Source organism: Pantherophis guttatus, chromosome 6 (genome assembly GCF_059756535.1).
Source record: "Pantherophis guttatus breed Tessera chromosome 6, ASM5975653v1, whole genome shotgun sequence".
NCBI lineage: Eukaryota > Metazoa > Chordata > Lepidosauria > Squamata > Colubridae > Pantherophis > Pantherophis guttatus.
The window spans coordinates 66,113,365-66,131,322 of NC_142068.1; the positions used below are offsets into that span (position 1 = coordinate 66,113,365).

The 17,958-nt window shown below is 40.2% G+C and overlaps 1 protein-coding gene across 3 annotated transcripts in view; it reads left to right on the forward strand.

Annotated features, from left to right (window-relative positions):
• Positions 1 to 17,958, forward strand: part of INPP5A (inositol polyphosphate-5-phosphatase A) — a 297,349-nt gene that overhangs the window by 49,530 nt on the left and 229,861 nt on the right. For all 3 annotated transcript variants that reach the window (XM_034436526.3, XM_087871686.1, XM_034436525.3), the window contains exon 2: positions 15,170 to 15,211. In XM_034436526.3, the coding sequence (XP_034292417.1) occupies positions 15,170 to 15,211 (42 nt within the window). The remainder of the gene's footprint in view (positions 1 to 15,169; positions 15,212 to 17,958) is intronic.

Consider the following 17,958-nt stretch of genomic DNA (forward strand, 5'->3'; position numbering starts at 1 on the left):
TCATGGCATTTTTGTTAAAAATTTGAAGGTCTGTTTATCTGTAGATGGGCTTATTCGGTTTGGGTTTTTTAAAAAATTTCCTGTTCTCCAGAATTATGAGAAACAGGTTTGCATTAGCGTGTTAAAATGGACCATCTCCACATCATATTCTTCCTTACAAATGATTCTGTGGGGTCGTTCCTGGTTTCTCTAAGTATTCAACAATTGACATTCTAGTTATTTATTATTATTATTATTATTATTATTATTATTATTATTATTATTATTTTATCATATTTGTATACCGCCCTACTCCCGGAGGACTCAGGGTGGTGAACAGCCAAGATAAAAATACAAATAACATACAAAAGTTAAAAGCTATTAAAGATAGATTAAATAATTTGGGCTCAAAAAACAAATTTAAGACATCCAATTTATGTAAAACATTTAAAACCCAATTTAAAAGGGAGAGTTAGGCCAGACTAGCCTGTTGGAATAAAAACGTTTTTAGGGTGCGGCGGAAGATGCGTAAGTCTTGGATCCTCCGTATCTCCGGGGGGAGCTCATTCCAGATGGCAGGTGCCCCCACAGAGAAGGCTCTCCCCCTGGGGGCCGCCAGTCGACATTGTTTGGCCGACGGCACCCTGAGGAGCCCCTCTATGGGAGCGAACTGGTCGGTGAGAGGCTACTGGTGGCAGAAGGCGGTCTCGTAAGTACCCTGGTCCTGAGCCATGGAGCGCTCTAAAGGTGGTAACCAAAACCTTGAAGCGCACCCGAAAGACCACTATAGTACTATAGTACTATATGTATGAGAATTTCCAGCCAACATGGTCAATGGAACTTGTCACAATACTGTATATCTAGATCAGGGGTCTCCTTGGCAACTTTAAGACTCCCAAAGGGAGTTGAAGTCCACAAGTCTTAAAGTTGCCAAGGTTGGAGACCCCTGATCTAGAGAGTATTAGAATGGAGAACTGCTTTAGGCTCTACTGCCTATCAGTTGTGAAACTGCTACACATTGAGAATCAAAATGACCAAATTGCCCAAGAAAAACAAATATAACATCTGGTGGACATCTGAGAAAAGTAATCTGATAAAATTGTTGAACTGTTGCATCAGAAAAACTGGTTTTTGAAAAATGAATAGATGATCAATATGCTTCCTTACAAAGGAATAGTTCTTTCCCTTTAAATGCTTAGTTTGGTATAAATACATATTTTTCATATGACCCACTGAATGCAGAGGGAATATAAATAATGTGGGTTGTAAATTTCCATAATATGAATCAATTCTAAAATTTAGGGGCCAGAAGGTTTAACCATATGCAGGTACGTTCCTAACCCATACAACAGTGTTTCACAAACTTGGCAACTTTAAGATATGTGAATTTCAACTCCAGTAATTATCTCGCCAGCATGCTGGCTGGTGAATCCTGGAAGTTGAAGTCTACACATCTTAAAGTTGCCAAGATTGGGAAACTACATACAGAACATGGTTAACGAATGTATGAGTTCTGTGATGGGTTTTCAAGTGTATATCTTTAGCATTAGATAAATACTTGTGTATGGCTAAATTTACGTACCTCCAGATTATGGAAGGAAAACTTTAAATGGTTTCTGTGAAATTTTATTCCAATAGTAAGTAGTTAAGCTTTTTAACCTTGTTTTGAACAAGGTGTTTTAATATTATTCTTAGATCCTGACAAATCCATAATGTATACAAGTTGATATTATATTTTTCATGATAAATCATGAAATCATAGACAAAAGGTATGTAGGAACATTCATCCTGAATTTTTAAAATTGTTTCTAAGTAAGCTTCTCTAAATCTCATCCTTCTCTGTCACTAGTTAATGGGGTTGTTTAAGACTATTTCATGATATGCTATTGTTGCATAATTCCTGTGTTCTGTGTGTGTATGTGTATATTTCCATATACTGTATGTGTGTGTATGTATGTATATTTCCATTATGCTACCTTTTAATATGATCGTCATGTTTTTCTTTTGTTTTGTTTTAAACTATTTCTGAATCGTGTTGCTTTTGTAAGCTAGCAAAGCATTGCAATTTCCACTGCTAATTAATGGTTTGAGTAGTTGGTATTTTTCCGTTTGGCTGATGTTCTTGGCTTTATACCTTCTTTGCTAATAAAATTCAGGCAGGAATGCAGGTGGCATTCATGGAAGAAAATACAATTTAAAATTTGCACTCAGGATTATATTGCTTTAATTATATATTTAGAACTTGGCTTCACCTGAATATAGTACAGGTAGTCCTCGATTTATGACCGCAATTGAGCGCAATATTTCTGTTGCTAAGTAAGATATTTGTTAAGTGACTTTTGTCCCATTTTACGACCTTTCTTGCCACAGTTGTTAAGTGAACCACTGCAGTTGTTAAATTAGTAACACAGTTGTTAAGTGAATCTGGCTTCCCCATTGACTTTGCTTGTCAGAAGTTAGCAAAAGGTGAATCACATGACTCTGGGACACAGCAACGATCATAAATATGAACCAGTTGGCAAGCATCTGGATTTCGATCACATGATCATGGGGCTGCTGCAAAGGTCATAAGTGTGAAACACGGTTATAAGTCTCATTTTTCAGTGCCGTTGTAACTTTGAACGGTCACTAAATGAACTGTTGTAAGTCGAGGACTACCTGTACTGAGCATTTTGTTTACCCTGTTCAAAATTTGAACCTTGCAGGGCAGGCATAAAGCTACTAATGAGCCGAGGTGGCGCAGTGGTTAGAGTGCAGTACTGCAGCTACTTCAGCTGACTGCTAGTTCAGCAGATCAGCAGATCAATCCCACCGGCTCAAGGTTGACTCAGCCTTCCATCCTTCCGAGGTGGGTAAAATGAGGACCCAGATTGTTGGGGGCAATATGCTAATAGACAATATGCTATATGCTAACTTTGTAAACCGCTTAGAGAGGGCTGTAAAGCACTATGAAGCGGTATAGAAGTCTAAACAACAATAATACTCTTTTAAAATCCTCATGGATGGGTCATCCTGCTGTTTACATAGGTCCCATTCTTAGCACTCCTATTTCATAGGCAGGAACCTAAAAGTACAAGTGGAACTTGTTGTCCTACAGGAAACCTCTGTTCAATTAATTGCATTAAATTAAATGTACAAGTCTCTTTATAAGGATCCTGAGCAGTATACAGTGAAAAGCAGTAATAAAAAGCAGATTAAAAAACAGGATCTCTAAACATCTGGAAAAGCAGCCATTCTAGCCAAAAGAAATATGGTGGTCCTACCACTTGCTGAATCCAAGGCTAGGGGAAATAGCCAAGTTTTCAAAGCTATTTTAAACACAGTCAAAGTGATGGCCAGGTAAATCTCAGGAGATATCTCAGGGGCCTGATGGCTCAGCAGACTGATAGCATTGTGATTAACACCAGCTGTCTGCAATTTACTGTAAATTCGAATCTCACCAGGCTCAAGGTTGACTCAGCCTTCCATCCTTTCTACGGTAGGTAAATTGAGGACCCAGTTTGTGGGGGCAATAAGGTGACTTTGTATAAATATACAAAAGTATGAAGACTATTGCTTAACGCATTGTAAACCGCCCTGAGTCTCGGGAGAAGGGCGGCATATAAATCAAATTTTTAAAAAAATGGTGTTTAGGTGCTACAACAGAAAAAGTTAGAAAAGGGAGGCAGGGAGTTACTTCAGTTAAAACTGTCCATTTAGATGCCTCCAGTGCCAGCTGAATGTTATAGCAGGGTTCATGGAAAAATAATTTCAACTATCAGCTGTTTCATCTAATTTAGGGCTCTTGGTTCTTTTCTCCAAATCAATTCCATTCATTCTGTTCCTCCTGCAAACATGTTTCTATTTACAAGTAACATTCGTTACAAAGCAATTAAAAATAAACCCGAAATCTTGGTGTGTACTTTTTCTCATTTGCAATCTTTATTTGGTAGCTGATATTATTACAGTTAAATCTTTAAAAATAGCTTGAATGTTAGGGAAACAAGTTAACCATGCTGTAAAATGTTCTTTGTTTCAATAACTGAGAAAGTCATTTGTTTTTCATGTGCTTGTAAATGTACTGCTGTAGGTCTGTGTAAGCAATGTGGTTGAGGGAGATTTCCATTTCTTTAGCATTTAAAACGAATAAAGGCCACACATAACTGTGTATAAGTAACTCAACTTCGGGATCCAACATTCCAGGGAAAGGTCAAAATAGTGCCTAATTAAAGGGAACTGTGATGAACTGTGCACAGAGCTTGCAATTTTAAGAGATTCCGTATGCTTTTAGGATGCTAAAGAAAAAAGACTAGCAGAAGCAATAAAAACTAACAAAGAAGAACTCCATTTGAATTATGTGCAGTGTTACAGTTTTAAGTGTTCAGCTCAAGTTGTCCTAGAATTCTTTTTTTCACTTCTGCTTTTCCTGCAAAAGCAGCTCGCAGTGTCATTTAACATCCATGTTCTAGGCCAGTGATGGCTAACCTTTTTGCCGCTGCATGCCAAAAGCAGGGGGAGCGTGGGGTCATGCACGTGCATGGCCACACCCCTAATTCAATGCGCCCCCTGCGGATGCCACCGCATGCCCCTGCACTCCCCCACTTTTGGCATGTGGCGGCAAATGAGCCCTGTAGGCCCGTTTTTCGCCCTCCCCAAACTCCAGAGACTTTCTTGGAGCCTGGGGAGGGTGAAAACAATCTTCCCCACTCCCCAGAGGCCCTCCGGAGGCTGGAAATGGCCCATTTGTAGACTTCCGGTGGGACTAGAAGGCCCATTTTTCGTTCTCCCAAGGCTCCAGAGGCTTTCTAGGAGCCTGGGGAGGGTGAAAATGGCCTTCCCTATCCCCCCCGGAGGCCCACTGGAAGTCGGGAAACAGGCCGTTTCCGCTCTCCAGAGGGCCTCCGAGGGTGTGGGGAAAGGCCATTTTCACCCTCCCCAGGCTCCTAGAAAGCCTCTGGAGTCTTGGGAGAGCAAAAAATGGGCCTTCTGGTCCCACCGGAAATCAACAAACAGGCCATTTCCGGCCTCCGATGGGCCTCCAGGGGGTGGGGAATGCCATTTTTGCCCTCCCCAGGCTCCTAGAAAGCCTCTGGAGTCTTGGGAGAGCAAAAAATGGGCCTTCTGGTCCCACCGGAAATCAACAAACAGGCCATTTCCGGCCTCCGATGGGCCTCCAGGGGGTGGGGAATGCCATTTTTGCCCTCCCCAGGCTCCTAGAAAGCCTCTGGAGCCTGGGGAGAGCAAAAAACGAGCCTTTCCCACCCCACACCAGGCCCTCCAGAGGCCGGAAACAGCCTGTTTCCTGACTTCTGGTGGGCCCGGAAAGCCCAAAAATAAGTTGGCTGGCGCACGCATGTGCGCTGGAACTGAGCTAGGGCAATGCTCACGTGCCCACCGATATGGCTCCACATGCCACCTGTGGCGCACGTGCCATTCGTTTGCCATCACAGTTCTAGGCCAATCTTTCTGTTCTCATATTATTGTGATAAAGCCTGAAACAGGATTTTGAATAAGATTCCCCCACTAGAACACATAACATCAGGGGAACAAGTCCGTAAGCTTTTTGGAAAGTCAGGACATTTTGAACATTGAGCATGTGGGAAGCCAACCCCTCCCCCCCCAAGAATGAAATATTTTGAGGAATATTAAAAAAAGGCAGGATAAAATATTTCCTCTAAAAGAGAAATAAAAAATCTTAAGGGAGATTCCCTTCCCGATTCCAAACATGGGGTGTGCAGAGACAAACAAAAGTGCACCATGTTTCAGGCGGTGGATCTGGCCAGGAGGAAAGAGAAGAGTCTGCTGAGAAGGAGAATGGGGGGGCGCGGCTCTGCAATGTGCAGAAAAACACTTTTAGGCGTCAGCGCTACAATCTCCTCCCCGAATCCAAAGCACTTCCCAGTTCTTTGCTGCACATTGCAGGGGAACTGGCTGCCACCTGAAGCGCGACTCTTGAGGTTTGCATTTTGGAATCCGGGCAGCGATGGCTGGAAAGGAGGAACGTTTCCCTTTAGGGGCTCCCATTCAGCTCGGCTTGGCTCCTGAGCGCAGAGAAGGTTAGGCAGCGGCGGTGGCGGCTCCTCACATTGCTGGGGAGTGAAGTCAGCGCGGCCAGAGGGGTGACCAGCCGCAAATCGTGGCACCCACCTTGTTCCCCAAAGCTGCTGGGCAGATTCCACCCCCCCCACTGTCCCGAAGAGGGAGGGTTGTTCCTCAGGCTGTGCCCTGACCCAGATCCCTGCCGCCTGGAGCTGGCCGAAAATGGCTGAAGGGTGGGGGCCGGCGGGTGGGCGGGGCTACATTCGGCGTATAAGACGCACACAGATTTTCACCCCCTTTTTGGGGGTAAAAAGGTGCGTTTTATACACCGAAAAATACGGTAGTTCGGAGAACTGGCAAATACCACCTCTGGCTGGCCCCGGAGCGGGGTGGGAATAGAGATTTTGCAATATCCTTCCCCCAGGAGTGGGGAGGGAATGGAGATTTTGCAGTATCCTTCCCCTGCCACACCCACCAAGCCATGCCCACCAAGCCACACTACGCCCACCAAGCCGGCCCCCACAAAACCAATAGTAAAAAAATGGATTTTACCACTGCCACAGAGGTTTAGCAACCTATCATCCTCATCTCTAGTTTTAGAACAAATCAAAGCTGTATACAAGTGAGACATGAAGTGGAAAGTAGTTTTTCCTACTGAAATCCTATATTATATCTATCCTAAAAAATTAAAGAAATTGTCTATGGCTAAAGAAATAAAAGGAATTATATCTGCTGTGGCAAGTGATAGTCTGATTTTTATGTCTTGCTTGATGATATACATTTGAGTTTATCAAGGTTTATCAATGGACATTCAACCAGATCCAGACAGCTAACTAACGTCAGTGGATGAATAACAATGAAATTCCAGCTTGTTTTTCCAGGAACAGAACTTTGGCTTTTTAGGAATTTGCTGGCATTTTTCCATTATTACCTCTGCCAGCTTTATTTCTTTCCAGAGATGAAGTGAGAAGCAGCTTGGATTATCAGAAATCTTTTTACTTAGAAGAAATATATATCCCACTTTATTTGGTTATTTTCTTAAATTAAAATTCCTGGTTGCCACCAGAATTGTTCTTGAATTGTCTGGCCTCAAAGTTCAATAAATAAACCTTACAAATAAATCCAGTGAAGGTATATTCAAATCTTTTTGTTCAATTCTCAGTTTTCTAGAATCTGGCACTTGGTACAGGTTTATGTCTAGAGCAGCATTTCCCCAGCATCAGATAGGGAATTCTACTTTCTTATGTTGAATAACACTGCTTTAAAGCCAATAGATTGTGCATGGGGAAGCTTGAGGAAAAAACCTAAATATCCAAATATTTTACAACATCCACACGATTCTTTTTATTCAAATATTAATACTGCAATATGTTAAAATCATAATGTCTCAGTATTAGCCAAGGGACAAATATTTAGATCAAATGATTTGATATGAATTTATTCCATTCAAGTATCTCTGTCTTACTCTGTCCTAGATTTTTTAGCTAGGACAATTCACAATTTGAAGATTTTGTTTTACCTAGTTTTTTATTTTAAATTGTGTAATTACTTTCTATAGTTGTACTAATATTTCTGTCCTGTGCTGGCCAATGACTGCAATTAAATTTTGATTGAGAGAAATTATGATATTTTGAATTTCTCTCTTAAGTATAGTGTTTGGATGCATAATGGCCAAAACATTGATTAAGCCAATCCTGTCCAAAAATAGCGTGCCTTGGAAATTATTTCTCATCACAATTTGGAATTGGGTTCATATCTACTTTTTTGCAGGTAGCTCCTGTTTTACTCATCTCATCTTATGCATTTTGTCAGTGTTCGCTGCTCTCTTGCACACAATTATTTAATAGAAGATGACAAGGTGTAGTTTTAAGAGCCAGTTTGGTGTAGTAAGTAAAGCATCAGGCTAGAAACAGGGAGACTGTGAATTCTAGTTCTGGCTTAGACACAAAGCCAGCTGGGTGACTTTAGGCCAGTCACTCTCCTTCAACCCTAAGGAAAAGGCAATGGCAAACAATTTTCAAAAGAATTTGCAAATAGTCACCAAGAGTCAAAAACGGACACGAAGGCACCCACAAAATCCTACCAACCACATGATGATATCTGACCCTTCCATTTTGAAGGGCAAGCCCATAAGGCTTAGGACCCGGGTACTTGCGGGACCGCCTGCTACCACCAATAGCCTCCCACCGGCCGGTACGCTCCCATAGAGAGGGGCTCCTCCGGGTGCCGTCAGCCAAACAATGCCGACTGGCGGCCCCCAGGGGGAGAGCCTTCTCTGTGGGGGCACCTACTATCTGGAACGAGCTCCCCCCAGAGATACGTAGGATCCCGGATCTGCGCACCTTCCGCCGCGCCTTAAAGACCTTACTATTTCACCAGGCCGGCCTGGCCTAATTTTCCCCCTCTTTTATAAAAGATTTTTAAAATTTTAAATATCTTTTAGTATTTATATATTCAATTTTAAATTGGTTTTAAAAGTGTGGGGTTTTAAATTTGTCGGGGCCAAAATTATTTAATTTGATTTTATTCTATTTTTTAAATTTTGTATTGTATGTGTTTTTATTGTTTGGCTGTGCACCGCCCTGAGTCCTTCGGGAGTAGGGCGGTATAGAAATCAAATAAATAAATAAATAAATAAATAAATAAGGAAAAATGGCTGAACATCCCAAATGTAGTCACACATGATCCAACATCAGAACCTTAAACAGGACCTTTTTGGGATGTCCATTGTAACTTTGAAGGGTCACTAATGACCAGTTGTAAGTCGAGGACTACCTGGAACAGTGTTGCTCTCCTTGTTCTCTGGGAATTTGCCCCAACCTCCAACAGAAACTTTGGAGATAACATATGAAGGTGAAGACTTGGTAAAAAGGAAAGATTTTGGAATCTTCATTCTTCATTGCTTGCTGTTCCTCCTGAAAGGAACTCAAAAACTATCACCCAATTCCTCAGCTTTATTGACTTCAGAGAAATCTGATATACTGTCATGATATATAATATGTTTATATAATTTAAAATAGTACCTGGCACATATATTTCTAGGTGCTGAGGAACTTGTAGTTCAGATCCACTTTCTTTGAAATTTTCCAGAACAAAGAAATGAGCAATAATAATCATAATTGTAAACAATAATGAAGACTTACCAAACAGTTTGGTACATGGACTGAATTCCTCCATACCCGCTTCCCTTTCAAACCTTATGTAATACTGGAATTATTTGACATCTATTAAACAGCTCTCATAAAGTATTTTATAGAGCATTTTTCTTTTTCATAACATTGTTGACTGACTGCTTTTTCCACAAATTCTTTTTCTGGGTACAATGTTGTTCTTCAGTCTTTGAGTATTGCTATGTGTGAGTCAGCTCTTCATTGCCCATCAGAGATTTATTGATCTGAATTCCAACCATAAACTAACGTCCAGTTTATATAACAAATTGAGTCTGGCATATTCATTTTTAAAAGACTTTTAGCACTTAGAACATGATGAATAGAATGCTTGCTATTATCAAAAATGATTCAGAGTGGTGCAATTATTTTCTCTATTTTTCCCAAATAATGTTTACAATAATACCATGTTTCCCTGAAAATAAGACCGGATTCACCTCAGGGCCCCTGCAGCCAGGCCATCCTGTCCCAACATATGCCTTTGGGATATGTTGGGACAGGATGTTGGTGTTGCGGCTGCAGCACCAACACCGGCACACCATTTGGCCTCCTGCTCTGTTGCGGCTATGAGCAAGTAGAAGAAGTGGGCCTGCGACCACATGGGCTCCTGCTGTACATGGCTGTTTGTGCTGCCACTGTGCATAGATGGCCTGGCTACAGGGGATCTGAGGTAAGCCAGTCCGTAGTGCCTGGGGCAGCTCCACCCCGCTTTGGGCTACAGCACTACAAGCAACAAGACGGAATGGGCAGCCAGCCAGCTGCGCAGACTCTTTAAGTAGGGCTTATTTTGGGAGTAGGGCTTATATTAGATGCACACGTAAAACATGATGTGGCTTATTTTCAGGATAGGTCTTATTTTCGAGGAAACAGGTAATACTTCAAAATACGTGGGATTTGTTTGTTTTTGGCTGCTTCTTTCTTTCCTATTCATATCTGTGCAATCATCAAGGCTCCATCATCAACCTTGAAGGAGTATTTTAAATTTAAATCTACAGGCCTCAAGCCCTGCCTCTCCTTCACACTTCTCCTTTATTAATCTTCATTGCATAATTGTTGAGGAGTAAATCAAAATTACTAAACAGTTTTATGCATTTTCCAGATAAATCTTGCACTGCCCACAACATCCCTTCCAAGGGCTTGGAAGGATAAGAGAAAAAGGCAGGCACTGAAGAATGTTGACACACTAATTTTAGAATATGTGAAGAACTCTGCACTTAATTATATGTGTTCCCTAGGGATAATAATCTGAAAAAAAAAGTTAATTACAACTTTGGTTTTAATGTTAATTAATTTTGTGAAACAATCTATATTTAAATATGAAAAACTTCACAAATAAATAAAACAGAGGCTCGGTGTCCTCCCTCCTTCCTTCTCCTCCCCTCCCTCCCTCCCTCCCTCCCTCCTTCCTTCCTTCCTTCCGTCCTTTTTATGCTAAATTGAGATTTTGAAACTTGGTCCTCTTAATGAAATTCCAAACCTCTAAAACACAGTAGCATGCAGTAGAGGCAGTTCTCAACTTACAACCATTTGTTTAGTGACCATTTGAAGTTACACTAAAAAAAGCAACTTATGACCGTTTTTATACTTAACAATCATTGCAGCATTCCCATGGTCATGTGATCAAAATTTGGATGCATTTCAGCTGCTTCTGCTGCATGCAATTGCTGCTGCTAAAAGTTGATAGTAAACTGATTCTTTTTAAAATAATTTTTAATTATAGTGGTAAAAGCAAATATAAACTAAACTCAGAGAAAGAATGAGAAATAGAAGAAATAAAAAGTGCAAGGAAAGAAAATGAAGAAAGTAAGATAAAGGAAAATAAATACATAAAGAAGTGACTTCCAATCTTGATCACAAGTATAAACAAATTTGATAATTCTTCACCCCCTATGACATTATAAACAAATATATCTCTTCCTGTACTCTAACCCTTATCAATATGCAAGTCCATAAATGTTCATCAGTCTTGGTATCAGCAAAAATCTGTAAAGGATTATCAGAACTTTATAGAGACATCTTATTTTAATCTTGGTCAAACAAAACAGCTTTATATTCCTTCTGATGATCTTTAACCCATTCAAATATTGTCATAGAGTTTGTTTTCTCTTCAGTTTCTCTTTTTCCATCCTAAAGGTTTGTTTGAGGCTTTAGCAAACATCTTTTGTAAAACCAATAAAAACTATTATCTTAAAATTGTGGTTATTCTTTTTTCTGTTCAAGAAAGAAAGTAAACTCACTAGGTGATTTTTTTAAACTTTTCATTCCAAAGATCTCCAGTAGCTTTAGGATAATTAAATAAACGCTTTCTGAAAATGATTAGAAAGTGAAGTTATCAAAAGGCTCTGTTGTGATTGTGAGCATGTTGTATGATACCTCCATCTCCCTGGAGGAGACTACTGACCACCGAGATCAGTGAAAAGCAGCCATCCAGATCACATATGTGTAATTTTCTGTCCTCTTTTTGCCAGAGGAAGTATTGTCCACCTGATGGTTTTTTGGTCTTGGCCACAATTACCTCTGCTCTTTTGGAGATGAACTTCCCCTAAAAGATTTCCTCTTACAAGGTGCATTTTTCTTGAGTTTTTTATAGTTCCCTTTAGAGAGAGAGAGGAGAGAGAGATAAGAGCATTTTCCAGCATGGCTACCACCCTTTGGAGCATTATGCCCCTTGAACTGAAGTCTTCCCCCACCTTCTTGGCCTTCTGAAATGGTCTGAAAACCTGACTCTGTCAACTCACGTGGGGGTCCAATGGAGCTTCCCACTTTGGCGGTGGTTAGTAGATTAGGAGAAGATACCATCTCCACCCCATTTACATATATATTCTCTTTTATCTAGGGTTTTTTTTGTTCATTTTTAATGTTTTAGTTTTAATGCTGAATGCTTTTAATGTTGCTAATGTTCTGATTGTGTTATATTCTCCTTTTATAATGTCATAAACCATCCAGAGTTGCTTCACAGTGAGATGGTGAGGCATATAAATATAATGAATACATAATAAAAAATAGCGTATAACTTTCCCTTGTTGGATTCTGACTGATGCACAGTATTTATAAACATTTTAAATTTTTGTGTATTTCTGATTTCAGTGGTTTACTCAATTGTTTTCCCTCTTAACAACCATACTCTAAATATTTACATTTATTAGTAATAATAAATATAATACATTTATTAGTAATATATTAGTATTACTGTGTAATACTGTGTTTTCCCGAAAATAAGACCCTGTCTTACATTTTTTTGAACCTCGAAATAAGTGCTTGGCCTTATTTTCGGGGAGGTCTTATTATTTTGGGGCACTTGGAGGAAGACGGGGCTCCTCTTGCCATCTTACCTGATTTCCAACTCTGTCTCCCTAACCCTAACCAGAGGAAATGGCGGGGGCCGGCTGCACATGCATTTAAATATTTTTGGAGAGGGCTTATTTTCGGGGAGGGCTTATTTTCAGGGGGACTTATTTTAGTGCATGCGCTCAAAAGCCCGATTGGGCTTATTATCGGGGGGATGTCTTATTTTCAGGGAAACGATATATAATATTTAGGGAAGCTTAAATTTGGTTAACTTTTGTTGTGAATACATGCTGTTAATTTTGCCATTGTTTCATATTCTCCAAGTTTAAGCTCCCAGTCTGATATCATAGTAACGTACTAAGGTTGTTCTCATAGACATGAACATTTATCTTAATAAATTGTGATTTTTTAAAAAAAAATGTTTTGAAATGATGCCTAGTAAGAAGAATTGCCCAGAGTCACCTTATAGGGGAGATGGGTGTCATAGAAAATGAATGAATGAATTAATGAATGAATGAATGTTTAATTTCAAATTTGATTTCAAAAATTCTTGGAAGAGTGCTGACTATTTCTTTTTAGTATTTTTTTTTAAATATGCCCATCTCATATGGTAAAATGTTCTTTCTGTCTCATGGCATTTCTATCATTTATTTTTTACTATAGCTTCTCTGACAATTATTGACAGAGTAGGAATCAGTGGTGGGTTGCCCCCAGTTCTGTCTGGTTCTATAGAACTGGTAGTAAAATTGGCGGGAGGCTCCGCCCACCCACCCAGAGATCATAAATGACGATCTGCGCATGCGCAGAAGTGCGCATGCAGCCCCGTTGTGAACTGGTAGTAAAGGTAAGTAGAACCCACCCCTGGTAGGAATGCATTACATTCATCCTGCTAGCATTTGAGGTCACCATAAAGACCTGGCTGTTCTAGGCCAGTGGTCCCCAACCCCCGGTCCGCGGACCGGTGCCGGGCCGTGGAGTACCTGGCACCAGGCCGCGCAGCGGCTGGGGGACATGAACGCTGCAGCGCAAAGGCTCCTGGGCCGTGCGCAAAAGCTCCTGGGCCGTGCGCAATGGGCCGTGCACAAAAGCTCCTGGGCCGTGTCCCCACCCCTGCGCGCGCTCAGCGGGCCGCGGCGATAAAAAGGTTGGGGACCACTGTTCTAGGCCATTGTTTCTCAAATCGGCAGCTAGTTAGGGAATACTGGGAGTTGAAGTCCACTCATCTTAAAGCTGTCAAGTTTGAGAAACACTATTCTAGGCCTTGGGATAAGGTGACTGGAGCCTTCCACTGGTTGCTTCATGTTGATGGAATATGTTTTTGTTTTCTGCTGGATTCATCATCCTGTTCTTTTTTTTTTCTTTTTTTTTAGTTTGGTTTTGTTGTATGTTTGTTTATAGTTTTTTTTATTCTGTTCAGTGCATTATGATCTTCAGAGTTGTCTTGGAATGTGTGTGTGTCGGTGGGTTTCAAAAATTTTTTACTACCGGTTCTGTGGGTGTGGCTTGGCTTGGTGGGTGTGGCATGGCTTGGTGGGCATGACAGGGGAAGGATACTGTAAAATCTCCATTTCCTCCCGATCAGCTGGGATTTGGGAGGCAGAGAATAGATGGGGGCGGGGCCAGTCAGAATTTTTACTACCAGTTCTCTGAACTACTCAAAATTTCCCCTACCGGTTCTCCAGAACTGGTCAGAACCTGCTGAAACCCACCTCTGGTGTGTGTGTGTGTGTGTGTGTGTGTGTGTGTGTGTGTGTGTGTGTGTGTGAAAATTGAGTAAAATAAAGCAGCAAAGCCTATTATAATTAAGGTGGATGGTTTTAAAATTACACAGCATGGGAGGAGGTAGAAGAAGACTAAATAAATCAACTGATTGACCAAAAGGATGTGGTTTAAGAAAAAATGTTGATGTAGATATTCAAAGTGGTATATCCAGTTTCTTGGATATACCATAATCTGCTATGCTTTTGCCTTGCCCACATTCCATAAGTTTGACTGATTAATCATTTGATAACTTCAGTTTCTAAGACTGCTCATTCACCAACAATTCTGGGCATGTTGCAGACAATTAAGTGTACCTTTACTTTTTGTGCTTAAGACTAAATCACATATGATTTTGTTAATACATAGTTGCTTCCAAATTCTCTGATTTTGAAATTTAATGCATGGTTGCTTTTACAAACTTCATGTTTTTATCTGTGTGTAAGTGTGTAAGGGGATGCGGTGACTCAGTGGCTAAAACGCTCAGCTTGTCGATCGAACATTTGGCAGTTCAGCGGTTCAAATCCTAGTGCCTCATAACGGGGTGAGCTCCCGTTACTTGTCCCAGCTTCTGCCAACCTAGCAGTTTGAAAGCATGTTAAAAAAAAATGCAAGTAGAAACATAGGGACCACCTTTGGTGGGAAGGTAACAGCATTCCATGTGCCTTTGGTGTTTAGTCATGTCGGCCACATGACCACGGAGATGTCTTTGGACAGCACTGGCTCTTCGGCTTTGAAACGGAGATGAGCACCATCCTCTAGAGTCGGGAACGACTAGCATATATGTGCAAGGGGAACCTTTACCTTTTAAGTGTATATGTCCATGTATGTATTGACCTGAGTAATCATTTCATTTGTGTTTATAGTCAAGTATAGTCACTCTATTTATGACTCATTTTAATATTTATTGGTACTCGTGGACTTCAATTATATACTCACTTTAATTATTTATTTTCCAGCCAGAAAATCTGCAGAAGAATTGGCTTCGGGAATTCTATCAGGTACCTATTTATGTTTTCATTCATTTTGGGTTTGTTCATTAAGTACAGGTAGTCTTCTGCTTACGACTACAATTAAGCCCTAAATTCATGTTGCTAAGTGATAAATTTGTTAAGTGAGTTTTATCCCATTTTACGACTTGCAACATTTATTAAGCGAAACACTGGCTTCCCTGTTGCCTTTGCTTGTCAGAAGGCCACACACAGGATCACGTGACCCTGGGACGCTGCAACCGTCATAAATGTGAGACAGCTGTCAAGCATCCAAATGTAAATCCCATGACTATGGGGATGCTGCAACCATCGTAAGTGTTAAAAACGTTTATACGTCCCTTTTTTCAGTGGCGTTGCAACTTCAAATGGTCACTAAATGAACTGTTGTAAGTCGGGACTATCTGTAGTTTGTTACATCTTTCCTTTTTCAACCTCTCCCACTCCCCACCCAAAGAACTGAAACCATGAGAAGCTTTTCCACCTCTTTATTCCATGCAACAATCCTTCTGCAAGAGATACCAAAGTTGACGCTCTGTGTCAGTCTGTGGCCAACGGGATAGCTCCAAGAACTCAAAGTCTCTTTCTCTATGACTTTCTAGCTGCTTAATGTCTATGGAGATTCTCAGTCATCCAGGTCATGGTTGTCCCAAAGGTGCTTTTTCAAAAGGCAACTGGATTTCCTTTGTTTTTCCTTAAAGATGTTTTGCTTCTCATCCGAGAAGCTAGTTTGGAACTGAAGACTCTTCTTCTTGGATAAGAAACAAAATGTCTTTGAAAAAGCACTTTTGGGATTTCTAGCAGCTTGTATTTATCGCTTGGATGCTGGAGGTAATGTCCAGCAATCACATATGGCTTCTCAATCAAGTTGCCTATTACTACCCTGTTTTCCCAAAAATAAGACATCCCTTGATAATAAGCCCAATAGGGCTTTTGAGGGCATGCACTAAAATAAGCCTCTCCCCGAAAATAAGCCCTCCCCGAAAATATTTAAATGCAGAGCTGGAAGTCAGGTAAGACGGCAAGAGGAGCCCCATCTTGCTCCACGCGCCCCCAAAATAATAAGACCTCCCTGAAAATAAGGCCAAGCACTTATTTCGGGGTTCAAAAAAATATAAGACAGGGTCTTATTTTCAGGGAAACGTGGTATTTAATAAAAAACTGTTAAAATTGATGGCGGCCATAAAATTTTAGGGTAGTGAATTCTACATTTTAATTACCCTTTATGACATACTTCATTGTTTTGATCCTGAATCATCATTAGTTCTTTCTGGAGGTTTTTACTTACTGTTTTTAATTTTTTTAAAATTTTTTTTATAGTTTTACAACTACAAACTGCTTAGAGTCACTTGGTTGAGTTGGGCGGCTATAGATATTGAACAAAGAAACAAAGAAATAATATGTTTTTGAATACTAACATATCTCCATATTTTCCATGTCAAGCTTGCTTTTGTGCATCTTGGTCACATTGCCACTTGCTATCCCCTTCTTCAAGCTGCAGGCTTCAAATGATATTTCCCCAGTCCATCCCCAGAGTTGGCGTGTCTACAGCAAGTGGGTTAAAAAAATGCAATTGCAGGTGCCATTTTTTTAGCATCCTGGACTGCCCCTGCATCTGAAAATGGTCTAGTCCTCTAAATATTTTGCTTATTTCTTTTCTGCATATTTTCCAACTCTACAATCTCTCTTTTCCAATCCATGAACTAGAGCTGTATGGATTCCAAATATCACGGTTTTACAAGCAGTCCCCAACTTACAACCGTTCATTTAGTGACCATTCAAAGTTACAACGGCACTGGAAAAAGTGACATTACCATTTTTCACACTTATGACCATTGCAGCATCCCCATGGTCACGTGATTTGCATTCGGATGCTTGACAACTGGTTCATATTTATGATTTATGATTGCAGTGTCCTGGAGTCATGTGATCACCTTTTGCAACCTTCTGAGAAGCAAAATCAATGGGGAAGCCAAATTCACTTAACAATGGTCTTACTAATTTAACAACTGCAGTGATTCACTTAACAACTGTGGCAAGAAAGTCATAAAATGGAACAAAACTCACTTAACAAATTTCTCACTTAGCAGCATAAATTCTGGGCTCAATTGTGGTTGTAAATTGAGGACTACCTGTATGTCAGGACATCACTGTATTGGGAGGTGTGTTTTTTAAAAATCTGTTCCTTATTTTTTTCTGTTTCTCCATTTCTTTCATCACACAATGTATTAAGCTGGTCACTGTGACTCACACAAATCTTTTCCTGATCTCCTCATTCAAGTCCCTCTAATCATTGTGTGAGACAGTTCCTTTACCACCAAGTTTCCAAAAATGGTCAGACCATCTTCACCTTAGAGCCTGTAAAAATAAAAGTTAGAACGTTCTATTATAAATGAGGAAATCACTGCAGTCAGAGATGTATCACCTATGCGGCAGAAGAATTGGAGCTAGAGTTTAGATGGTTTGTTTTGGGAAGTTAAAACTAAGATAAACCGCAAACCACATTTCCTCTTATTCTCTTTTGGGCTATGAATTTACATATGTCATTGTGTCAACCAACAACTGTACAACTTTCTTTGAGTAAAAAGCTTTATTTTAAAATGAGGAATTGCTTGGTGACACTCTCATGAATTTCTAGAAAATACAACGTATGACTCAAATCCCTTTTTGTAATTTTTGGAAAACCATTGTTGTAATGTTTCCTTGGTTATTTTAACTGTTTCAACTGAAGTTTTGATTAAAAGTGCTGTTTGTATTTT